The following is a 24,119-nucleotide window of genomic DNA, read 5'->3' as shown; positions in this document are numbered from 1 at the left end:
AAAATGATGAAATTTTTTGTCAAACTTTGTTTGACCTTGTTGAACTTGGGATAATTCACTTGGACTTTTCAAAGTTGATTTGAAGTGAGTTTGAAGTTTGACCTTTCTTTAATATTTTAATTCAAGTTTTATTTTAAATATTAAAAATGCCAAAAATATTTTGTTTATTTCTTGACTTCTAATCTTCATTTTGCATCTGTTTTCTATTGTTTGACCTTGATGTTCTATATCTTTGGTCATAGCTTGTTGATTATCTCATTCCATTTCATTTAATGCACTTTAATTCTTCATTTTTATTCTTCATCTTCTTCTTCTTCTTCTTTTCTTTTTTGATCAATGAGTTAAAGGTTGATGGTTAGCATTGATTAGGGAGGTTTAATCTTCCTTGATTCAAATCTAATTCATCTTGATCAATGATCAAGTGAATGACTTTGCATTAAGGATAGATTGCTTTCTAAATCATGCAAAGGACCTAAATCAATACAAGATCATTTCTGATCTTCTTTTTGGCATGGCAAGTTGTTGGAGTTTGATTCACTAATCAAGACCTCTAACTTGTGTTGTTGCCTACATTATTATTGACCAGCTTCGGATAGTTGTGACTTCTACATAAGTCCAATTATGATTGCTTAACATAGCGCTAAATTTGCCTTATGGCACACTAACCATTAACACTAACTATTAACCATTAACATTTACTTCTTGCACTTTACAATTATGCAATTTACTATTCTTGTACATATTATTCATTTGCTTTTGCCCCCTTTGCTCACTTGAGCACATGTTTATGTTAATGCAATTTGCCTTTTGCTCACTTGAGCACATAATTGTGTATATACTATTATGCTTGTGTTTTGTTTTGATTGTTGTGGACCAAATGCAAAGAAATGGACAAATGGACTTAGTTTTTAGGACTTTCCATATGCAAATTGGAGTAAAAGGACCTTAATATTGAAGATGGACTAGAAGGACCAAACCTCTAAACTCACTCTTGTCCATTCTTGATTTACTTCATGGAACTTTTGATGTGTGTGCTTTTGTGCTAGGGAATTCTTTGAGAGCTCAAATTGAAGAACCATTGCCATGTTCATCCAAAGTGAAAGATACAAGATACATTGAGGATCTCCTAAGGAGCTTGTTTGATTGTGTTGATTGCTTGAGCTTACTATTATTTTGCTTGCATATTCCAAAGGATGGGAGTTACTTGGATCATCAATATGATCTCAAGAGGGGAACTCCATTTGAAGTCTTGTTTCTTATCCCTTATCTCTTGTATGATTAGGACTTTAGCCATTCTTCTTCTTCCCTCCACTCTAACCCAAGCCAAAACTTTTTGTGCAAACATTTAATACTTGTTTTCAAACATTAGAAACCTAAGCCTTATGCTTTTGATTTTCAAACTTTCTTTTCATAACACTTATTTTGAATTGAACTTTTAAGTCAACTTTGACCATATTTTGTATATACTTTTCATTGGTAAATATAACCCATTCAAATGCTTTTTGTGGTTTCAATGGCCACTCACTTAATCAAATTTTTCATAACTTTTAGCTATTAGGTTTGAGTTATCCTTGAGGTAGATGTAATACTCACCTATATCCTTAGTGATGGACAATGAGTCTTCCATACTTATTGTAGGGTTAACCCATCACTAGCATGTTGAAGCTATCCTCGCATGGTGGATTTGTGGTTTTAGGTTGAGTTTTCTCCCTTGGATAACAAAAGACCTTAAGGCTTTTGGACCAATCAATTCACCAACTCATTTTGATATTTTTACCCCGAACTACGAGGTTTTGATCCTAATCTTTTTTAAGATGGTACGTAAGCAATGGGTTTATCCATCCAAACACAAAATGTAAATAACTTGTATATTCTCTTCTCATCTCTTCAATCATATTTGCACAAACAAATTTTTCACAAAATACCAACCTTACAACAAATGTGAAAAGGGCTCCCTAGGAGTACCTAGGATGTTTTGGGTGCTTAAAACCTTCCCATTGCATAACCAACCCCCTTAACCAGATCTCTGACTCTCTTTTACTAGTTTTTGATTCAATAAAACCTTTAGGTTTTTGTTCGCTTTCTAACCATTCCTTTGGATAAATAGAAGTGCGGTGGCGACTCGAATTGTATGCTTACCTTGGATTTAGTCAATATCTCTAATGGTAACGAATACCCCGCTACAGAAAAGTGGCGACTCTGCTGGGGAAATATTTGCCTAGTGGGTTTTGCCTACTTTTCATATTTGTTGTATTGTTGTGTATATTATTTTGTGACATATTTTTGTGCAATTTGGGATTACTGTATTGTATGTAATGATTGAATTGCTTGAATATTAATTCCTTATATGCTTGGTGATCTTTGTGAGATGAGTTCTATACCCGAACTCGAGTGCACTTAAGATAGGAGAATGGCATAGTCTTGTTGACTTATGTGGAGTTATTCCTTAGCAAGTTGACTTGCAAGCCCATTCACTTGGTGGAGGTCATGTTGGGATCAATAATGTCACACAAGTAGTTGGGGTTAGATATTACTCTTTCCAATATAGACCTTAGAAGCCAAGGACCTTAGTTTACCAAGCCCATCTTGGACCATTCTTAGGATATAGTGCGAAAGTCGTTCAAGTGTAAGATTTGATATTATTGTTACGCGATACTACGCTCATAAGAGTCTCTCTTGAGAATATTTTTGGAATACGAGTAGTCGTTACTCCGATAATATCCAAAAGATGGGATGATGACTATGGGAACCTCTTGCAGAACATGTTTGGCAGGTTTAAACCCTAGTACACTCCCTTTGGGTGGTTCTTAACCGAGATTCCATGCTCGTGACTTGCAATAAACCCTTGATTCATGGTTGATCCATTCTTGTATCCTTAATATCAATGGAACTTGGGTGTTGATGAGGTGTAAACCATAATCCACCAAAATGGATGATTGATATTAAGGATAACATGATCCATCCTATGACCTTTGTGTGGTGTGCTTTGCTTGATCCTTGAGTGTGATTGTTGCATTCATGTATTCATGCACCCATTTGCATCCATATCATCAACAATGAGAAAATTTTTAAGGAACTTAAGAGGTCTATTTGCAAATTTTCAGACATGGAAAGACAAAGAAGGAATACAAAGAAGTACAGTTTCAGACAACCCGACTTGAAAGAGCTAAGGAATTTGACATCCTATGTATTAGATCCCTTGGGTTTCAAGGCTCGTTTTGGGAAGCTTCTATCTATTCTGACTACTCAGGTAGACGAAGGATTGATGAGTGTATTGGTGCAGTTTTATGAACCCTTGTACCATTGCTTCACGTTTCCAGATTTTCAGCTTTTGCCCACGCTTAAGGAGTATGCCTATCTTGTGGGTATACCTATTATAGACCAGTTGTCGTTCAGTGGCTTAGAGAGTATTCCTACTTCTCAAGAGATAGCTGATATGTTGCATATAGATGAATCTCTGGTTGGTGCTCATATGACTACCAAAGGTGGAATTCAAGATCTCCATTCTTAGTTCCTCATTGCTCAAGCTACTATGTATGGGAAGGCCATGAGTGAGGACGCCTTTAACGCCATATTTGTACTTCTCATCTATGGTCTAGTGTTGTTCCCCAACATCGACAAGTTTGTGGGTGTGAACGCTATTAGGATTTTCTCTACTCTTAATCCCGTACTGACTCTGTTGGGTGACACTTACTTTTCTTTGCATATGAGGAATGCAAAGGGTGGTGGTACCATTGTGTGTTGTTTTCCTCTGCTGTACAAGTGGTTTATTTCACACTTGCCACAGACGGTCGCCTTCAAGGAGAACAAAGGATGTCTACGGTGGTCCACGAGACTTATGTTTCTCACTAATGATGATATCTTTGGGTACAACCGTGTTTATGATGGTGTGCAGATGATCGACTCTTGTGGTGAATTCTCCAATGTGCCTCTTCTTGGTACATGTGGTGGGATTAACTACAACCCTATTTTAGCACTTCGTCATCTTGGGTTCCCCCTAAAGGATAAACCTAATAACATTCTGTTAGAGGTTGTGTTCTTTCAGGAGGGTAAAGATCCCCAAGGCTTGAAGGGCAGGATGGTCCGCGCTTGGCGCAAGATCCATAGGAAAGGAAGGAAGGAGCTAGGTCCGAAGAACTGTATCGCTTTGGAGCCTTATACTTCTTGGGTGAGGAGGAGAGCTTCCGAGCACCTCATGCCTTACGAGTATCCAAGACCTACACCGTTGGTTGTGGTTGGGCCTTCAACCCTCCCTGACCAAGGAGTAGAGGAGTTGAGAGATGAAGACTGTTCGCGTGCTTGGATCTGTGAACGAGAGGAGTTGCTTCAGCAGATCAAGAAGAAGGATGCTTTGATAGAGTTCCTCGAGCACCAGGTTATTGATGACCCTGATGATGCATGGACTTCTCTACTTCCTCAGTCTTCCAAGTTTTGGAAGAGGAAGTACGATCGACTTGCCAAAGAGAAGGCAGACATGGAGGCAGCCTACGAGAGGGAGGTGAAGAGGCTTCGTGCATCTTATCTTCCTGTGTCCAGGGCCTTAGATGATTGCTTATAGGGATCCATAGGATGTTCATTTTCTTTCTCTCTTGTATTGTATTTGGTTACCAAGACTGTACTTCTTTGGTGTAAAAATATTTCCAAATATTATTTGATGTGATATTTCCATATGTGATAAATGTTTAATATTTCCAATATTTGCAAATAGAACTCTAAAAGTTCCTCTGATATAAAAATTAAATCATACGCATTGCATGCATCATGTGCATAAGCAGGTTTTGCTCCAGGTTTCTTGGTCTATGGTCTAACTCTGTGTTCTTCATTTATTTTGAAGACAAGCTGACTCACCGGTACTACACCAGAGCCAACATTTCAAGACTGATGGATCATTTGGAACAAGAGAACCGTGAGCTTAAGGAGGAAGTAGCCAGATTGACTGCCCTGATGGAGTCATTCATGGCTGCCCAAAGCCAGTCATCTCCGACACCTTCAACTCCTCCCCAAAGGACAGTCATCTCTGAGATTGTCTCTTCAACTGTGCCTGCGGCCAGCGCACACTTTGCTCCAACGGCCATGCCATCTGGGTTTCCATGGGGGATGCCTCCCAACTTCATGCCCGAGGGTCCTGCACCCACTTTTGCTTCTCTGCTGGCATCTAGCCCGGTCCTTGCTGTTCCTCCTCCTGTCGTGCATACTATGCCCAGAGTAGACGATACCATCTATCATTCTGAGCTGTTTGAGGGCCCAGATGTCTATGAAAAGATGGACGATATGAATGATCAATTTCTTGAGCTCCGCAAGGAATTCAAGACTCTTCGAGGAAAGGATCTTTTCGGCAAGTCTGTTGCTGAACTCTGCTTGGTTCCGAATGTGAAAATCCCTGTGAAGTTCAAGGTCCCTGACTTTGAAAAGTACAAGGGAAATACTTGTCCTCTCAGCCACCTGGTCATGTATTCCAGGAAAATGTCGACTCAGACCGACAATGACCAATTGTGCATCCAGTACTTTCAGGACAGTTTGTCCGGTGCTGCCCTACGTTGGTACATGGATTTGGACAGTGCGAACATCCGATCCTTCAACGACCTTGGCGAGGCCTTCGTCAAGCAATACAAGTATAATGTGGATATGGCTCCCGAGAGGGATCAATTGAGAGCCATGTCCCAGAAGGACAAGGAAACTTTCAAAGAATACGCCCAAAGGTGGCGAGAGCTAGCAGCACAGATAGTGTCCCCGCTGGAAGAGAAAGAGATGACCAAGATCTTTTTGAAGACCTTGAGTTCTTTTTATTATGAGCGGATGATTGTCAGCGCTCCTTCTGACTTCACCAAGATGGTGAATATGGGGATGCGTCTAGAAGAGGGAGTCAGGGAAGGGCGCCTGACCAGAGAAGAAGGCTCTTCTACCAAACGGTGTGGGACGTTTGGAAAGAAGAAAGATGGCGAGGCACATGTTGTGACCTCCCATGTGAAACCTAGAAGACCCTCGGTGAGGAGGAAGATCGTGCGTCCTGCAGGTAACCAGCACTAGGTGGCTCATATAGCACCTGTTTTTAGAGATAATCAACAGTATCAGCATCACAACAATAATCAGCAACGACAACATGCGCAATATCAATAACAACAGCACCATCCGCAACAGCAGGCCTACCAGCCTCGAAACAGTAATCAAGCCAGTACAAGTTATGAGAGGAAGAGGCTCACCTTCGATCCTATTCCGATGACGTATGCAGAACTATATTCCTCTTTGATAGAGAGGAAATTGATTACTCCACGAGACCCACCGGCTATACCTACTAACCCCCAGTGGTGGTATAAGCCCAAATTACACTGTGTTTATCATTCCGGTGCTCCCGGACATGACGTGGAAAATTGCTACCAGCTGAAGACCAAGGTTCAAGACCTTGTGAGATGTGGTATTCTGTGTTTCGAGGACGTAGGTCCTAATGTGAAGAAGAACCCATTGCCCGAGCATGGGAAATCTGTCAACATGGTCCAGGGTTGCCCTGGTAAGTACAAAGCCAAATATGTCAGCCATATTCGACAATCTCTGGTCGAGATGCATAGATTGTTGTGTGATTATAGCCATTATGAGCATGACCGCGATAGATGCCGAGTTTGTTCTGTAAATCAAAGAGGATGTCGCCAAGTGCGCAAAGATGTTCAAGAAATGCTGGATGAAGGAGTCATTGAGATACTTCAAAATAGAAATGTTGACGAAGATGTTGATGAAGTCAACGTAATTTCTCCAGTATTTTGGACCCCTGAGCCTGTTATCATCAAGTATGATGGTAGCAAGCAGAAGGCTTCTCCTACTTTGATCATTAAGCTAGCTGGCCCTGTACCGTATTCTTCTGAGAAGGCGGTCCTCTATCGCTACAATGCTGTAGCATTGGAGAATGGAAAAGAGGTGCCCTTACCCTTTTCATCTGTTGTTAATATTGCCGACGTCAGCGGCCTGACCCGCAACGGTCGTGTTTTCTCGGCTCCGCCGAAGCCTCAAGCTGATGTTCGAAGGAATGATACTGCTGATTATGTTGTACGCCCGATTGGGAGTGTTGTGAATGCTCCGAATCTGGCACTTGTTGCTAAGCCTACCTCTGCGTTGAAAACTTTTGTCTCTGTTGGACCGAGTGGCAATGCGAAAGAAGACTGTGATGAGATGCTGAGGCTCATCAAGAGAAGTGAGTACAACGTGGTAGATCAGCTTCTACAGACGCCATCCAAAATCTCTGTATTATCCTTACTGATGAATTCATAACCATACCGAGAAGCTCTGCAGAAGGTGTTGGATGTGGCGTTTGTAGATCATGACGTCACAATAGAACAATTTGTCAGTATTGTTGCAAACATTACCGCTTGTAACAATTTGAGTTTTTGTGATGCTGATCTCCCCGAGGAGGGAAGAGACCACAACCTGGCATTACACATATCTATGAGCTGCAAGGATGATGCCATGTCCAATGTGTTGGTGGACACTAGGTCATCATTGAATGTGTTTCCAAAATCCACTCTTGCAAGGTTATCATATCAGGGGCCTCCCATGAGGCAAAGTGGAGTGGTAGTGAAAGCTTTCGATAGGTCGCGTAAAACTGTGATTGGAGAGGTTGATCTCCCAGTCAAAATCGGACCAAGTGATTTCCAGATTACCTTCCAGGTTATAGACATTCACCCATCGTATAGCTATCTTTTAGGCAGGCCATGGATTCACGAGGCAGGCGCCGTGACATCCACCCTACACCAAAAACTGAAGTTTGTGAAAAACAAGAAGCTGGTGGTGGTAGGGGGAGAAAAGGCTCTCCTGGTTAGCCATTTGTCTTCCTTCTCTTACATAGATCGCTGAGGATGAAGTTGGAACTCCGTTCCAAGCTTTATCTATTGCTGAACCTATTAAGAAGGGAACTTCTTCATTTGCTTCCTATAAAGATGCAAAGTTGGCCATTGAGCATGGTGCAACTGCTGGATTGGGGCAAATGATTAAGCTGGAAGACAATAAATCCCGGGCTGGCATAGGCTATTCTGCTGGTGTCTTCAACAAACAAGGGTTGTTCAAGAGTGGTGGATTTATCCACACTGGTCAAGATGAAGAGGCTGCTGCCATTTTGGAAGAGGGTGCAGAGGATTCTGGCAACTTCATCATCCCTGGAGGGATCTGCAATAATTGGGTCGCTGTGGATATTCCGACAGTTATCCATAAGTCAAAGTAATGTTCATTGTGTTTAAAAAACCCTTCTACCATGCCAAAAGGAGGAGTGATGACATTGTTGGCGCATAAATACAATAATATTTTCATTCAATAAATTCATGTTAAATGTTTGTTTTCCAATTATTTTCCCTTTTCGCTTTTGCCTGAAATTGGTGATCACATAAAACCCTAAAGATAAGAATAAAATCAATCTTTTCATCTGCATAATGATTTGCCTTGTTTGAATTCTAAAATCTCTTTTATATCCAAAATTATTATGCAGGTTGATCAAACCCATTGAACATAATGATCCAACACCATCTCCCAACTTTGAGTTCCCTGTATTTGAGGCAGAAGAAGATGATGTTGAAGAGATTCCTGATGAGATCACCCGTCTACTTGAGCATGAAGAGAAGATCATTCAGCCGCACCTTGAGAATCTGGAAACAATCAACTTAAGGGCTACAGTATTCGGGTTTATGCACATATGCTCGACCTTAAGGGCTAATGCGTCCATTTTAGCTTGCATCATGTGTATAGAGCTTAGTTCATGCACTCCTCCTTGGGCTTCCTTCTTCTCAACTGTCGCTCGTTCGACTCCCCATGGTTGATGGTTTTGAGCCATATCTTCGATGAGGGCACTAGCTTCAGGGTAAGGTTTGTTCATCAGAGCACCGCCTGCGGCAGCGTCGATGGTCATCTTTGTGTTGTAATGAAGTCCATTATAGAAGGTTTGAATGATTAACCAATTTTCTAAGCCATGATGTGGGCATGCTCTTAACAACTCTTTATATCTCTCTCAAGCTTCGAACAGCGATTCTCCTTGGTTTTGGGTATATCTAGTTACATGGTTTCGAAGAACGTCGGTCTTACTCGGGGGAAAGTATCTAGCAAGAAAAACTCTTCTAAGGTTATCCCAAGTCGTAATGGAATTGGGTGGAAGGGAATCTAACCATGATAGGGCTTTATCTCTGAGGGAAAAAGGGAATAATCTTAAATGTATTGCCTCAGGAGAAGCTCCATTGGTTTTAAAAGTGTCTGCTAATTGAAGAAATATTTTTAAATGTTGGTTTGGGTTCTCAGTAGCGAGACATGCGAATTGTCTCTGTTGCACTAGTTGCAACAGGGATGGTTTAAGTTCAAAATTATTAGTTGGGATGGTTGGGTTCACTATATTAGAACTAGGTTCTTCATTGGATGGTTGAGCGAAATCTTTAAGAGGTCTTTGGTTTTGATCTTCGGTCATAGCTCTCTTAATTCTATGAAAGAATAAACGTGCGCGAGCGTAACGTTCAGGTTCCTCCAGAGGATATACTAAGCTTAAACTTCCGGTGTTGCGAGTTCTTCGCATTGACCAGCGGGAAATAGCCTAAGTTTAAACGATATAACAACAGGGAAATGAAATTTGACGAAATTGGTCCCCGGCAACGGCGCCAAAAACTTGATGCGGTGCTTTTCGCAAGTATACGAACGCGTCAGAGTAATATAGAAGATTGTCGAATCCACAGAGACCAAGTGTCAATCTATCGTTATCTATTGTTATGGTGTTTATCAAAGGCAATCAAAATAGGTGTTTTTAGAGTGTGCAATGAAAAATAAAGTATTGAATAAAGTTTAATTAATAAAGACAGGGTCGAATGTAATTCACATAATCAATTAATAATCCAAGTACTTGCTAATAGAACTACTTATGGGCAATGTTTCCTACTTTGAAAAGAACTAATTGAAATTCTGGTGTAGTCAGTATTCAGATGTTCAACTTCAAGTCATGACATCTGATCTAACATTGTACCTAACACAGCAAGACAGTTATTACACTCTGTACTAATGTGCCCCTTTCACAGTGTCACATCCTCTCCTTCTATGTCATCCTAGAATGGAGGAACACTTAGTTATGTGCACCATAACATTCACTACTGTTGTTTTCCTACACAGTTATCAGCACGATGTCTCAATCCTGTTTTGGACATCATCTGTTACATTGTTCCAGTTTGTTGGTCATGTACTTGTATTTCCTAGATTAAAGGTTGTAACAAGTTAAACTAATCTCCACTTATTAAGGAGCTAACAAATAGATTATTTGTTAGGTTCATTAATTGTAGCTTAGTTGTTAGTTTCCTAGATTTTAGATCAGCTGGTGGATTCCTGAAGAATAGCCTGAGAAAAATCCTGAAACAGAAAAACTAACCATCCAACAATATAGCATATGCTGTCAGGAATGAATGTCACAACATTCCGTCTGACATCCAAGCGCAGAACCATATGCTCAGTCTGTTTAGTTCCTGAACACAGACTGCTAAATTTGCTGTACTGTAAAAGACCAACCAGTCTCTACTTCAGTATCAGCTTACTGGAAGAACTGTCAAGACATCCAGTTTGACAATTTCACACTGCTCTTTTGGCCAGGTCTGATATGCTTTGTAAAACCAGACTTCACTACATACTGAACTGAATTCATCAGCTTATTAAACAGTATGTGCTGTTGTTGATGAATGTCAAAACATTCTGATTGACATTCCAACAGAAGGCTATGTATCAGGTTTGTTATTAACTTGATTGGCAGACTGTAACACAACCTGAATTATGGCAGACATGATTATAACATGCAGTAGGTAAACAAACACAGGAAATTGTTAACCCAGTTCAGTCCAACATGACCTACATCTGGGGGCTACCAAGCCAGGAAGAAGATCCACTATTAGTAGTATCAATTCAGAGTTAAACTCCCACGTTTACAACTCATCACTTAATCCCTACCCAATGCAATCTATACCTAGGAACTCCTAGATAGAAACCTCCAGTTTCCATTCCTATCACTACAAATACAATGTAATGTGCAAACACCTTGAACTTGCTTCACAGCTTCATTCAAGAACATAATCACTCTTGCCTACAGGCTTTGAGTAACAAACACTCTCAGGTTTACCACTGAGAAACACATGGTAACCTTCCCACAGATTGGGAGGTTTACCTTACACACACCCTTAAAAATTCATTCTAAGAGGCTTACAAAAACTAGATTACAATCAGCTATTTATAACCTAATCACCCAACTGGATTTGGGCCTTCAGAAAGTTGCAGCAGACTTGTTCTTTGTTGTTGCAACTTCAGCAGAAAAATTCTGCTACAAACAAGGTCTTCAAGTTCCTAAACTCTCTCCATATATATCTCCATATTTTGAGCCTATATATCTTCTGATTTAGTCTTCAAGACCTCCACCTGGGAGTTAGGATATTCACCAGATATCCTTGCTGATCCCAGAACATATACTGAATTAATTAATTCAGTTTCCTACACATGTGCGATGTCACAGACCTGATGTCGTGACATCGTACATGACATGTTGGTCCAGATGTTGAATTTCTTCAACCCAACATATTAAAACAACAGAGATGATTATATTATTTGTTTTCTAAAATTACTGCCAATCCTAAGGAATCAACAATCTCCCCCTTTGGCAAATTTTAGCTAAAACAAATAAACAATACACCGGACTAAGCATCCCAATTTATGAGTGCTCTTCATCTCCGTCATTGGCTCCACCACCACAAACACCAATGTTGGTGTACATGAGGAGGTAGAGAAACAAGGCTCAGTTGTTCCAGAACCCTTCCCTTCAACAGGAGAGCTTCCTGAAGAGTATGTAATGCTGAGTACATAGACAATGTAACTCAGATCACAGGGCACAACTGTTCTCTTAACTCAGATCACAAGACACAAGTGGTAATTCTGTTGGTGAATTTTGTGTCTAACCCCAACCCCAACTTTCTGTTTGTTACCACAGTGATCTGTTTGCTTCTCGACCCCAGGACGTTTCTTTCTCTCCCCCTTTTTAGCTAAACATTTGTAAAGGCACCCTTCACAAAACCAGATCCAGGCGCAGCTTTAAATAGTCCAGCCTTTTTAGCTAAACATTTTGTTGGAGTGTATCTGTTGTGGGGAGAAGGGGGGGCTCTTGCATCCTTTAAATAGTCCAGCCTGTGCTTAGGAATATCCGGTAGAAATAAATGCTTGGTCAAGATGCATTTATTTTTGCTGAGAAACAGTCAGAGAATCACCAACAAAATCTCAGACTATCTTTGAATGCCTTTTATAGCTCTTGACTGTTTCTTTTCCAAAACAGCCGTTCCAGTGCATGGAGACCATTCCATATATGCAGTCAGACACGTTGCACTCGATGTCTTAACATTCCTGCATTCAGCCAGTCTTCAACATTTCCCAAGACCTCTGTCATTCCTCCAGTAGAGGCTTGACACCTAGCACTGCTACAGCCAACTTTTCACACTTCAGTTGATGGTTACTCCCCCTGTACCACACAGCTGTAGCCATCAGGCTTATTCGGGTTTATCAGACTAGGCCACATCACCCTCATAATTCCTAATGACTTTAAGATTCAGAAGGAATTAACAGCACTGTCCAGGGCAATGTCATGACATCCGGTCAGACATTCTTCTGCTCACTCAGCCTTGCTGCACATCACAGCATCCTGATAACTGCCAGGTTGCCATACCCTTTTATCTGAGAGCACATAGACCACAAGCTTGGTGATTACTTGCAGCACACGGACGCACTCCCCTTGTCATGGACAACCTACTCTCTTGGAGGTCACACATGATCATATCCAACACCCCAAGGTTGGACCTTCACATACTTCCTGATTCAAAGAGATTCCAGACCACTTGATGAAAGGAAAACATAAGACGCATCTTCATGTCTTCAAGGGCGCACCCTCTGTCCAACCCTCTTGGCTGAACACATCCACACTCTGTGTCACTCTCTCTTCTAACCAGAACAGAAGATCACTTCACCAGATGTTTTAACATCAGTTGGGACATCCTTCACAGCATCACAAGGAGCACTATCTGATAGTCTTCAGATATTACTGAGCCCCCAGCTTGGGCCAGAGGAACCCATACATACATTGGGATATACACTCTCATCCCACTCCCAGAGACAGTCTTCCATAGATAGCTCAGAACTCCTACCACAAGCTCCAAGGGATGAATATAAAACTCCTCCTTTTGTCTTTAACTTAATACTTTTCTGCCCAAATGTAATTTATCTCAGACTTTCCTCAAGAATAATCAGCTGCGTTATGTTGATTATCTTGATTCTTCGAACTCACTTCTGAGATAGACCAAATGCCACTGGTTGATTACCTCCTTCATGAATTCTCATATGAACAGGTCAAATGCTTCTTTTTGACCTCTCCACGTGTATCAAACTTCTCCCAAAGATATTCTGACCTTCCAGGTGAAATTTGAACTTCAAGCCTTTTGAAGTGTCCAATCTACAACCCTGCAGACCCTTCTATCTTAAGTTGATGTGCCACTTCATCAACTAAGAATCTGATGTTGAACCAAATGTCACAACATTGTGTTTTGACATCCAGCTGTTGAATTCAGCTCCTTCTTCTGCCACTTGAAAGAACTTCCTCCCTTCACAGAACAAGAGTTCAATGTTCTCATAGACTTGATTGTGGAACCAAGTTTGAGTAAACAACCTCCATCCTGCAAGTTTGCAGTTAAGTCATCCAAGCTCACACCTTGATGAATCCCTGCTTCTTCTCCAAAGACATCAGACACTCTGATGTATGAGTCTTCAGAAGGACCAGTTAGACACTAACCCTTCAGCTTTACCAAGGATACAACATCCTAAGGCAAGGCTGTTTTCATGATGTCAAGACTGCTGCCACTTGTTCTTGACTTCACAGTGTGCATAAGCTAATGCACTTCCTTACCTAGATCAGAAATAAACTGATCCAAGTAACCACCATCAAGACTATGATGTCTTCTTCTTCTTGTACATACCAAGGCTGAACATGTTTCTTGCCAGGAAACCTTTTCAGAGATCATATGCTTTTGCTGCCACCAAAGAGATAGATCATAAGCCAATGTACTGTCCTTCCTGTGATTCTGCACAGGGTCTTGAAGAAGTGATGTTCCAACATCTTTAAGGACATCAGTTATCTTGAGCTCCAAGGATAATCAATTAAACACTTGCACTTGGCACAAGTAGACATTGATCTTAAATCCTTTCCCAATCATCCCTTCAGATACTTCCACCATAAGAATACTTTGAAAGTACTCTTCTTGTGTCAACATCTTCTGCTTGCAAGCACCTAGACAATTTTGAAAGTCTTCCCAGATTAAATTCACTCTTAGGAATGAGAGAGATGAATTCTTCCTTGCAAATGTGACACACAACCACCAGAACCCATGTGACACAGGTCAACAGCCAACCAGACCCTAGGCTGACCAGACTTGAGGAGGTTAACCAAGACTCCCCCTCAACTTAACAATCATGGATACTCCACACCAATATCCATGCATTGTACACATATGTCTCAACATGACATACACTATCCCTACCAGTGGCAACTAACTCCTCCAATCAGACCAATCAGACTTCAGCTGACCATAAGTACTAGTGAGACAAACAGCACCAGTCAATGGTAGATATGCATTGCCAGAGCATATTACCTCAACCAATCTATGAATCTTCATATTCTCACTCCTAGTAAGAACTGCCACTTCTGAACGTGGTGTTTGAATAACAAGATTCATGGTTCCAGCCCCCTTAAATGATATCACAATCAGGTTACCCCATTATCGACTGCTAACATCCAGGAGACTTGTCTTCTAGCACACCATAGTACTTCAGGGAACAACTATCCAATCCTGATCAACCTGCAGGGATATGCCAAACAGCAGGAGATTGCACAATGTCACATCTCAACCAGCTCAACTTCTAGGGATGACCTTCTTGAGCACACACCCAGTTGACCCTGCGTTTGTCAACTTAGCACATACAGATGTCTCCTCTTCCAGGTCAGGAGTAGGTTCCAAACAGAATTATTCCTTTGTTTGAACCCTAAAACATCTGCTCTTCAACCAGTAGCTGCATACTTGTTGAACAACATGTTCTAACATCACATAGAACATTGGTTCCACCTCCTTGGAACAAACCTTCCTTGCAGGTCTTCAAGGTCTTCATATACACTACTCAAGAGAGTAAGAGAATCAGTGATTAAGTGACTCTTACCATCCTGAAGTGAGAACGTCATGACGAGTGGACTTGAGGAGACTCACGTATCTTTGACATCTTCAGTAGATTATGATGAGATCTTGAACACAGCAGCCTTTCATCCACATGAGGGGAAACTACATCAGAGTTTGATTTTTGCCAGGTATTATGCAGCGGAAATCATAATACAACTCAACCTATGACCACACACTTCACCAGATTGGCCTCCAAGACCATACCAGGTTTGAATGTGATTTAGTACTGGCACAACTGTCCCACACACAGGCCTATTGCCAACCTCCAGAGACAGGTACACACCATTCCTGTCATGAACAGTCCATCCACCTACTTCAAGGGACCATTCAGGGAATTACAGAACCTTACACAGGTTCCAGCATCAGTACTAACATAACTCCTTGCCAGCTACCAGAAAGTATCACCCATGGATCTCATCCAGAGACAGAACAGGATGCCTGCTCTGATACCAATTGAAATTCTGGTGTAGTCAGTATTCAGATGTTCAACTTCAAGTCATGACATCTGATCTAACATTGTACCTAACACAGCAAGACAGTTATTACACTCTGTACTAATGTGCCCCCTTTCACAGTGTCACATCCTCTCCTTCTATGTCATCCTAGAATGGAGGAACACTTAGTTATGTGCACCATAACATTCACTACTGTTGTTTTCCTACACAGTTATCAGCACGATGTCTCAATCCTGTTTTGGACATCATCTGTTACATTGTTCCAGTTTGTTGGTCATGTACTTGTATTTCCTAGATTAAAGGTTGTAACAAGTTAAACTAATCTCCACTTATTAAGGAGCTAACAAATAGATTATTTGTTAGGTTCATTAATTGTAGCTTAGTTGTTAGTTTCCTAGATTTTAGATCAGCTGGTGGATTCCTGAAGAATAGCCTGAGAAAAATCCTGAAACAGAAAAACTAACCATCCAACAATATAGCATATGCTGTCAGGAATGAATGTCACAACATTCCGTCTGACATCCAAGCGCAGAACCATATGCTCAGTCTGTTTAGTTCCTGAACACAGACTGCTAAATTTGCTGTACTGTAAAAGACCAACCAGTCTCTACTTCAGTATCAGCTTACTGGAAGAACTGTCAAGACATCCAGTTTGACAATTTCACACTGCTCTTTTGGCCAGGTCTGATATGCTTTGTAAAACCAGACTTCACTACATACTGAACTGAATTCATCAGCTTATTAAACAGTATGTGCTGTTGTTGATGAATGTCAAAACATTCTGATTGACATTCCAACAGAAGGCTATGTATCAGGTTTGTTATTAACTTGATTGGCAGACTGTAACACAACCTGAATTATGGCAGACATGATTATAACATGCAGTAGGTAAACAAACACAGGAAATTGTTAACCCAGTTCAGTCCAACATGACCTACATCTGGGGGCTACCAAGCCAGGAAGAAGATCCACTATTAGTAGTATCAATTCAGAGTTAAACTCCCACGTTTACAACTCATCACTTAATCCCTACCCAATGCAATCTATACCTAGGAACTCCTAGATAGAAACCTCCAGTTTCCATTCCTATCACTACAAATACAATGTAATGTGCAAACACCTTGAACTTGCTTCACAGCTTCATTCAAGAACATAATCACTCTTGCCTACAGGCTTTGAGTAACAAACACTCTCAGGTTTACCACTGAGAAACACATGGTAACCTTCCCACAGATTGGGAGGTTTACCTTACACACACCCTTAAAAATTCATTCTAAGAGGCTTACAAAAACTAGATTACAATCAGCTATTTATAACCTAATCACCCAACTGGATTTGGGCCTTCAGAAAGTTGCAGCAGACTTGTTCTTTGCTGTTGCAACTTCAGCAGAAAAATTCTGCTACAAACAAGGTCTTCAAGTTCCTAAACTCTCTCCATATATATCTCCATATTTTGAGCCTATATATCTTCTGATTTAGTCTTCAAGACCTCCACCTGGGAGTTAGGATATTCACCAGATATCCTTGCTGATCCCAGAACATATACTGAATTAATTAATTCAGTTTCCTACACATGTGCGATGTCACAGACCTGATGTCGTGACATCGTACATGACATGTTGGTCCAGATGTTGAATTTCTTCAACCCAACATATTAAAACAACAGAGATGATTATATTATTTGTTTTCTAAAATTACGGCCAATCCTAAGGAATCAACACTAATTTAACGGGAACTGTCGCTTTCGCGTATTCAGAACCGAGTTGTACTCCCTAATCAAACCCTCTTATTGTCACTTATTAAAAGGCGCGCATTGCGTTAGAGTAGTAAACCTATTTTTAAGAAATATAGTATCTTGACTAAGTTGAAAAGTATTATAACCTGGATTTCTTAACCAAAAGAGGTTCTTACGAACCAGACTCTAAACTTATAAACGCGTCCGAAAATAGTTTTAAAATATCTTTTCTTCTTAAATTAAAAACTCCTAATGAACTAAACAAAGCGCTTTCGCTGTTTTTGAAATAGTTAAAAACAATTAAGTTTAGATAGACGTTGGACGGCTTTCGATCTTACCCAACGGAATTGAAGTGCTGGAAAACTTAAGTTGAAAGTTAAAATAGCCCTTAAGTGCTTCTACGAACAATTGTACGGATTATCGGTTCAATTACGATCCTTACATTCTAACCTTATAAATTTAGTTAGACATGGTAAAGTAAAAGTGCATTAATTTAAATAAAAGTAGTTCGAGTGCGGAATTTAAATAAAAGTAGTGCGAGTGCGGGAAATAAATAATTTAAAGCGAGTGCGAGAAAATAAATAAAGTAGAGCGAGTGTGGGAAATAAATAAAGTAAAGCGAGTGCGGGAAATAAATAAAGTAAAGCGAGTGCGGGAAAATAAATAAAGTAAAGCGAGTGCGGGAAAATAAATAAGATAAAGACAAGTAATAAAAACCTGCTCCAATCGGAGGGTTGAGTAAATTGCAAAGCGGAAATGAAAATGGCGGCAGGATTAACTTCCTTCCAAAGTGCTCCAAACTCGATTACAGACTCTATCACAGACTCGATTACACAATTGTGGTAACACTCCAATGCGAAGCGATTACCACTTTAAAATACTGAATATATGCCTAAGTGAAACGAAGTTGCTCTGAGTTTGCCTCTGTTCTAAGTTTGGATGACTGAAAAAGTGATTTCGAGTTTCTATTTATAAGCAAGTAAAAAGATGGAAATGACAAGGATGCCCTTCAACTTGAAAATGGGAGGGAAAACTTTTCCTCTTGTGGCGCCCGCCACAAGGCCATGGCACCCGCCACAAGACCATTTTGAGGCGCCTTAGTGGAAGTAGTGGGGAACGTGGCAGTTGAGGGAAGTTGAGCTTGGACACGTCATGGCAGGGTCTATGGCGCTAGCCATGGGGGAAGCCACAAGTACAAAATGCTGAATTTTAGGGTTTTTGGCTCTTTTTCGCTCCTTTTCTCGATCGGGGCTCCGATTAAAGTAAAAACCTGAAAACAAAGAAAAACATAGTAATAACACAACAAAATAGCAATAAAACAACTAGAATGCATGTGAAATTGGAGTCGAAAATACGGTAAATTTCAGTGTTATCAGTAGTTAATCCCACCACATGTACCAAGAAGAGGCACATTCACTACTAGAATAAGTCATTTTAGCCTCCTAGTTTAGAGTCGGCCACCGACACGGACACTATAAGTGTCGGCTAAGCCTACACTAACGGACTCTATCTAGGTACACTTGTAAGACAAGTTATTTTTTTTATCAGTGTCGGCAAAACCGACACTACTTGTTATTTTATATTTGAAGAATGTTTGATTAATTTATTTAGAGTCGGTGAGACTGACTCTATCTAGTAGCATTATTTTTTAATTAGTATTTATTTACTTAGAGTCCGCTGAGCCGACTCTATTCTTATAACATATACAATTTCCATTGATTTATCTATAATATATATATATATATATTTAAGGTTTAAGTATTTTATTTATTAATTAGAGTCCGCTTGGCGGACTCTATGGAATTTTCTATTTCGTACCAAAAATCAGCTTATTTCCCTCTTTCCTTTTCCCTCGTCATTTTTCACTCTCCCTCCATTTCATTTCACAAAACGAAAACCCTAATCTGATTCTTCCTCTCTCTCTTCCGATTCTTCCTCTCACCGTCGCAGGCGTCACCACCGTAATCGCCGAGACCGCGACAAGGACTCCGTTAAGAACCGAAAAAAAACCAAGTCTCACTCCCACACCAAACGACGTCGCAAGCATCATCGCTAGTCTTCCGATTCTGATTCATATTCTTCATCCCCCTCTATGATTACTCCAGGTTCCAATTCAATTCCTCACATAACGGACTACATGCTTATTCCCTTTTTAATTTTTATTTCTCGGTATATACATGATTTGATTCCATATTCAATTTACTATCCATGAATTTTTATGTACAGACATTCTCAAATGCTATGGAATACAGTTGAAGAAATAGTTTATTCAACCTTTTGTCTCTGTGTTTTGGTTACGGGTATGTTTGTATGTTTCCACTAATTTGAATTAATCAAATTTAGTTTAAAGTTCGTCTGTGTATTTGGTTCTGCCGTGAAGAAAATTGATTTTGATTGAATTGATTCTGTAAAAGTAATTCTGGCTAAAAGTGATTTACAGTATGTTTTAGATAAATTGTTGCAAAAGTGAGTTGAGCTGTGTTAAGAAAGAAAAATCAGTTCTACATGATTTACAGTATGTTTTACAGTGATTTACAGTATGTTTTACAGTATGTTATAGAAAGAAAAGCCAACCCTAAAAATGTTGTTTCCATCATACTGGGAGGAGGTTCTGGTGTTCAACTTTTTCCTCTTACCAAACGAGCTGCTACACCAGCTGTGAGTTAACCAAACCATTGTTTTTGTTGACTCAAAATTCGAGAATTGTTTCATTCGGTAATGATACATAGTATTGTTTACATTTTTCAGGTTCCTGTTGGTGGATGCTACAGGCTTATAGATATTCCAATGAGCAACTGCATCAACAGCGGGATCAACAAAGTATTTGTATTGACACAGTTCAACTCAGCATCCCTTAACCGTCATATCTCTCGCACCTATTTTGGAAATGGCATCAACTTTAGAGATGGATACGTAGAGGTATGTATCAAGAAATCGGCTGTTAATTGTGAATGGTGTATATCGTCATGTTTAATTTTTGAACCACTGAAAATAAAATAAAAATCCCTTGGAATGCATGTATTCTATTCTCTCCTAATACCCATTAGGAAGTTATCTGATTTTCTCCTAATACCCATTAGGAACTTATCAGCCATTCATTTTTGTCTAATATATGTTTGTTTGCAACCGACTTTTTTGAGATCAAACTTGTAAAGGAAATTGAGCCAGCATTGAAAAAACAGCTTGTTATTTCAACAGTACTGATGACTGTTGGAATTGCAATTGTTAGTTGGATAGCACTCCCATCTACCTTCACCATCTTCAATTTTGGAGAGCAGAAAGTTGTCAAGAACTAGTTAGTTTCATAACACTTATTGTTAGGGTTTCAGTCTATTTACGAAATAATGATTTGAATCATAAATTTTGAACAGTCTTAGTACTTACTGGATTGATTTTGGCTCTGCAGGCAGCTATTCTTGTGTGTTTCTGTTGGTCTTTGGGCAGGGCTTATCATTGGATTTGTTACTGAATACTATACCAGCAATGCATACAGGTAAAAGCAATTCTGAATCATATTTTGCATTTTCATCTTCATTCATCTAATTGATTAAATATTAACAGGAGTTACATTTTCTTTCTGAATTTTGCAGCCCTGTGCAAGATGTTGCTGATTCCTGCAGGACTGGTGCTGCTACCAATGTTATCTTTGGTCTTGCCTTGGGATACAAGTCTGTTATCATTCCAATTTTTTCCATTGCAATTAGTATTTTTGTAAGTTTCAGTTTTGCTGCTATGTATGGTGTTGCTGTTGATGCACTTGGAATGTTGAGTACTATAGCAACCGGATTAGCCATCGACGCATATGGTCCAATCAGTGACAATGCCGGAGGTATTGCTGAGATGGCTGGAATGAGTCACAGAATTCGTGAGAGAACCGATGCTCTTGATGCTGCAGGAAACACAACTGCTGCCATTGGAAAGGTTCAGTTTTCCTCTTTTTTTTTTTCTTTTCTTTTCACCTAGTTCAATATATTCTATTATTCTAGTTAAGTTCTTGATGTATGTTGTAACTATGTTGTAGGGGTTTGCTATTGGTTCTGCCGCCCTTGTGTCTTTGGCCCTTTTTGGTGCCTTTGTGAGCCGTGCTGGTGTTACAACCGTCGATGTCCTGACTCCCAAGGTTTTCATCGGTCTGATTGTGGGCGCCATGCTCCCTTACTGGTTTTCTGCCATGACCATGAAGAGTGTCGGAAGTGCAGCATTGAAGATGGTTGAGGAAGTTCGCAGGCAATTCAACACGATTCCTGGATTGATGGAGGGAACTGCGAAACCTGACTATGCCACATGTGTGACAATCTCCACCGACGCTTCCATCAAAGAAATGATCCCACCTGGTGCCCTTGTTATGCTAACACCCCTTATTGTTGGGATCTTTTTTGGTGTTGAAACACTTTCTGGTGTCCTTGCCGGATCATTGGTTTCTGGTGTACAGGTAATTAATGTTTGGTACCCACTGTCTGCTGCTTGTAATACAATCAATATTAATTCATGATGCAATGTGGTTGTTGTGTTGATTACAGATTGCCATCTCTGCATCCAACACTGGCGGTGCTTGGGATAATGCCAAGAAGTACATCGAGGTAAAATACTATTTTACTAAATAGATTGAGCTGTATGATACTATTTTTGATAGAAGTATTTGGAGTTTCTATCTCCTTCCATCAACCAAGAGCTTTTAGCTCTCTGACTCCACCTTATTTGGAGGTTGATATTAATTATAGTATCGTTAAACATATTAGTAGTTTTAAAATATATATGTTTACCCCTTTATTTTTCAGAAGCAGACTTAATCAAATTAAACTCTCCAAAAAGGATCTAGTTATCCATTTTTATAGTCTAATGTAAGTTAGATATAATAGCACAAGTCCTATGTTTATCAACATGCTTAGAGTGACCATAGAAAGCTGTAATTCTACAGTCAGGACTGCTATCAGTTTGAAAAGGAAAGTTCTGTTGAAAATGAAATTCCTGCTGTGCTGTTTGATATCAGTTTGAAATTCCTGCTATCAGTTTGAAAAGGAAAGTTCTGTTGAAAATGAAATTCCTGCTGTGCTGTTGTTGCTGCTTTTATATGGATAGATATATATTAACTAATGTATATAATTACTGTACTTTTATGATAAAGTGAGCCTGTACTTTTATAATTACTGTATATATTAACTAATGCATTGTCACTTTATATGGATAAATATATATTAACTAATGTTTAAGATTATCTAACGACACTTTCCATTCTTCAATTGGTTTATTTTGTAAGGAACATCCCACGTCTTTAATCAATTTAGGCACACCTTCACATTCAAAAGCAACTTCACGAAGCAATGCGAGCTGCTACCGAGGCTGCAAAAGCTGCTACCGAGACTGCACAAAGGATGGAGAGGGAGATGAATGCTTGGAAGGAATTTATGATGAAGAAATTTGACACTTCAACTTTTGTATCACATTCTCATCATTATGATGACGATTTGGATGATCAATCATTAGATGAAGATTAATCTTGTACTTTTAGTAGAACGAATTAATCTCGGATGTGATTACTTTTTGTGTATGTTTTTTGAAAGTTAATGTGGGTAGAACTTTTGTAGTTACTTTCACGAATGTTTAAAATTGTTTCCAAATGTTTTACCATAAATATGATATTGTGGATTGAAAAAATTTGTTCGAGTGAGGTTGTCATGTTGCAACCCGTTATTGTCCTTTTTTGTTGACTTTAGAGTCGGTGTATGCAAGGCTAAATATTATTATAGACTTTTCTATGTTGACTTTAGGGTCGGTGACACGGACGCTATCTGTTGACTTTTTTTGTTGACTTTAGAGTCGGACAGGCCAACGCTAAACATAATATTGACTTTTCATGGTTTTGAAACAACATAGCGTCGGTTCAATTAGTGTCCGCTTTAGCCTCCGTCTCCCAGAGGCTACGTAGCCTCGGTGTATCTTTAGCCGACGTTACACAGTAGCTTCGCAACTTTTATTCAAGGCCCGACACCGACGCTAAACCGACGCTAACCACATATTAGTGTCTGTTTTTTCACCGTTAGCGTCTGTAAATGGCCGACGCTAATAACAGTTTTTCTAGTAGTGATTGGAGAATTCACCACAAAAGTCTATAATCTGCACACCATTATATACACGGTTGTACCAAAAGATATCATCATTGGTGAGAGACATAAGTCTCGTGGACCACCGTAGACATCCTTTGTTCTCCTTGAAGGCGACCGTCTGTGGCAAGTGCGAAATAAACCACTTATACAACAGAGGCAAACAACACACAATGGTACCACCACCCTTTGCATTCCTCATATGCAAAGAGAAATAAGTGTCACACAACAGAGTAGGAACGGGATTAAGAGTATAGAAAATCCTAATAGCGTTCGCATCCACAAACTTGTCGATGTTGGGGAATAACACTAGCCCATAGATGAGAAGTACAAATATGGCCTCAAAGGTGTCCTCACTCATGGCCTTCCTATACATAGTAGCTTGAGCAATGAGGAAATCAGGTGGGAGACCTTGAATTCCACCTTTGGTAGTCATATGAGCACCAATAATAGATTCATCTATATTCAACAGATCAACAATCTCTTGAGAAGTGGGAACCCTCTCCAAGCCACTGAACGGAAACTGATCTATAATAGGTATACCCACAAGATAAGCATACTCCTCAAGCATAGTCAAAAGCTGGAA

At 39.9% G+C, this 24,119-nt stretch overlaps 1 protein-coding gene and 1 non-coding gene across 2 annotated transcripts; both read left to right on the top strand.

The window, feature by feature from the left end:
- The first annotated feature begins 8,936 nt into the window (after window positions 1-8,936).
- Window positions 8,937-9,043, top strand: LOC127134144 (small nucleolar RNA R71). Its single transcript, XR_007807906.1, has one exon. It is a non-coding gene; the product is annotated as a small nucleolar RNA R71 (small nucleolar RNA).
- An 11,592-nt stretch (window positions 9,044-20,635) lies between these two features.
- Window positions 20,636-22,893, top strand: LOC127129907 (pyrophosphate-energized vacuolar membrane proton pump 1). The gene is made up of 6 exons (XM_051059012.1): window positions 20,636-20,727; window positions 20,833-20,925; window positions 21,023-21,353; window positions 21,454-21,864; window positions 21,953-22,012; window positions 22,690-22,893. The coding sequence occupies exons 1-6, from the start codon at window positions 20,636-20,638 to the stop codon at window positions 22,852-22,854; spliced, it is 1,152 nt and encodes a 383-aa protein (XP_050914969.1). The 3' UTR covers window positions 22,855-22,893.
- The last annotated feature ends 1,226 nt before the right edge of the window (window positions 22,894-24,119 follow it).

Source organism: Lathyrus oleraceus, chromosome 3 (assembly GCF_024323335.1).
Source record: "Lathyrus oleraceus cultivar Zhongwan6 chromosome 3, CAAS_Psat_ZW6_1.0, whole genome shotgun sequence".
NCBI lineage: Eukaryota > Viridiplantae > Streptophyta > Magnoliopsida > Fabales > Fabaceae > Lathyrus > Lathyrus oleraceus.
This window is presented reverse-complemented; position numbering and strand designations above follow the sequence as displayed.

Coding starts and splice junctions, on each gene's coding strand:
- LOC127129907 (XM_051059012.1), top strand. CDS start 20,636: ATGACTGTTGGAATTGCAATTGTTAGTTGGATAGCACTCCCATCTACC. Junction 20,926..21,022: donor TATACCAGCAATGCATACAG/GTAAAAGCAATT, acceptor TGAATTTTGCAG/CCCTGTGCAAGATGTTGCTG. Junction 22,013..22,689: donor ATGCCAAGAAGTACATCGAG/GTAAAATACTAT, acceptor TTATTTTGTAAG/GAACATCCCACGTCTTTAAT.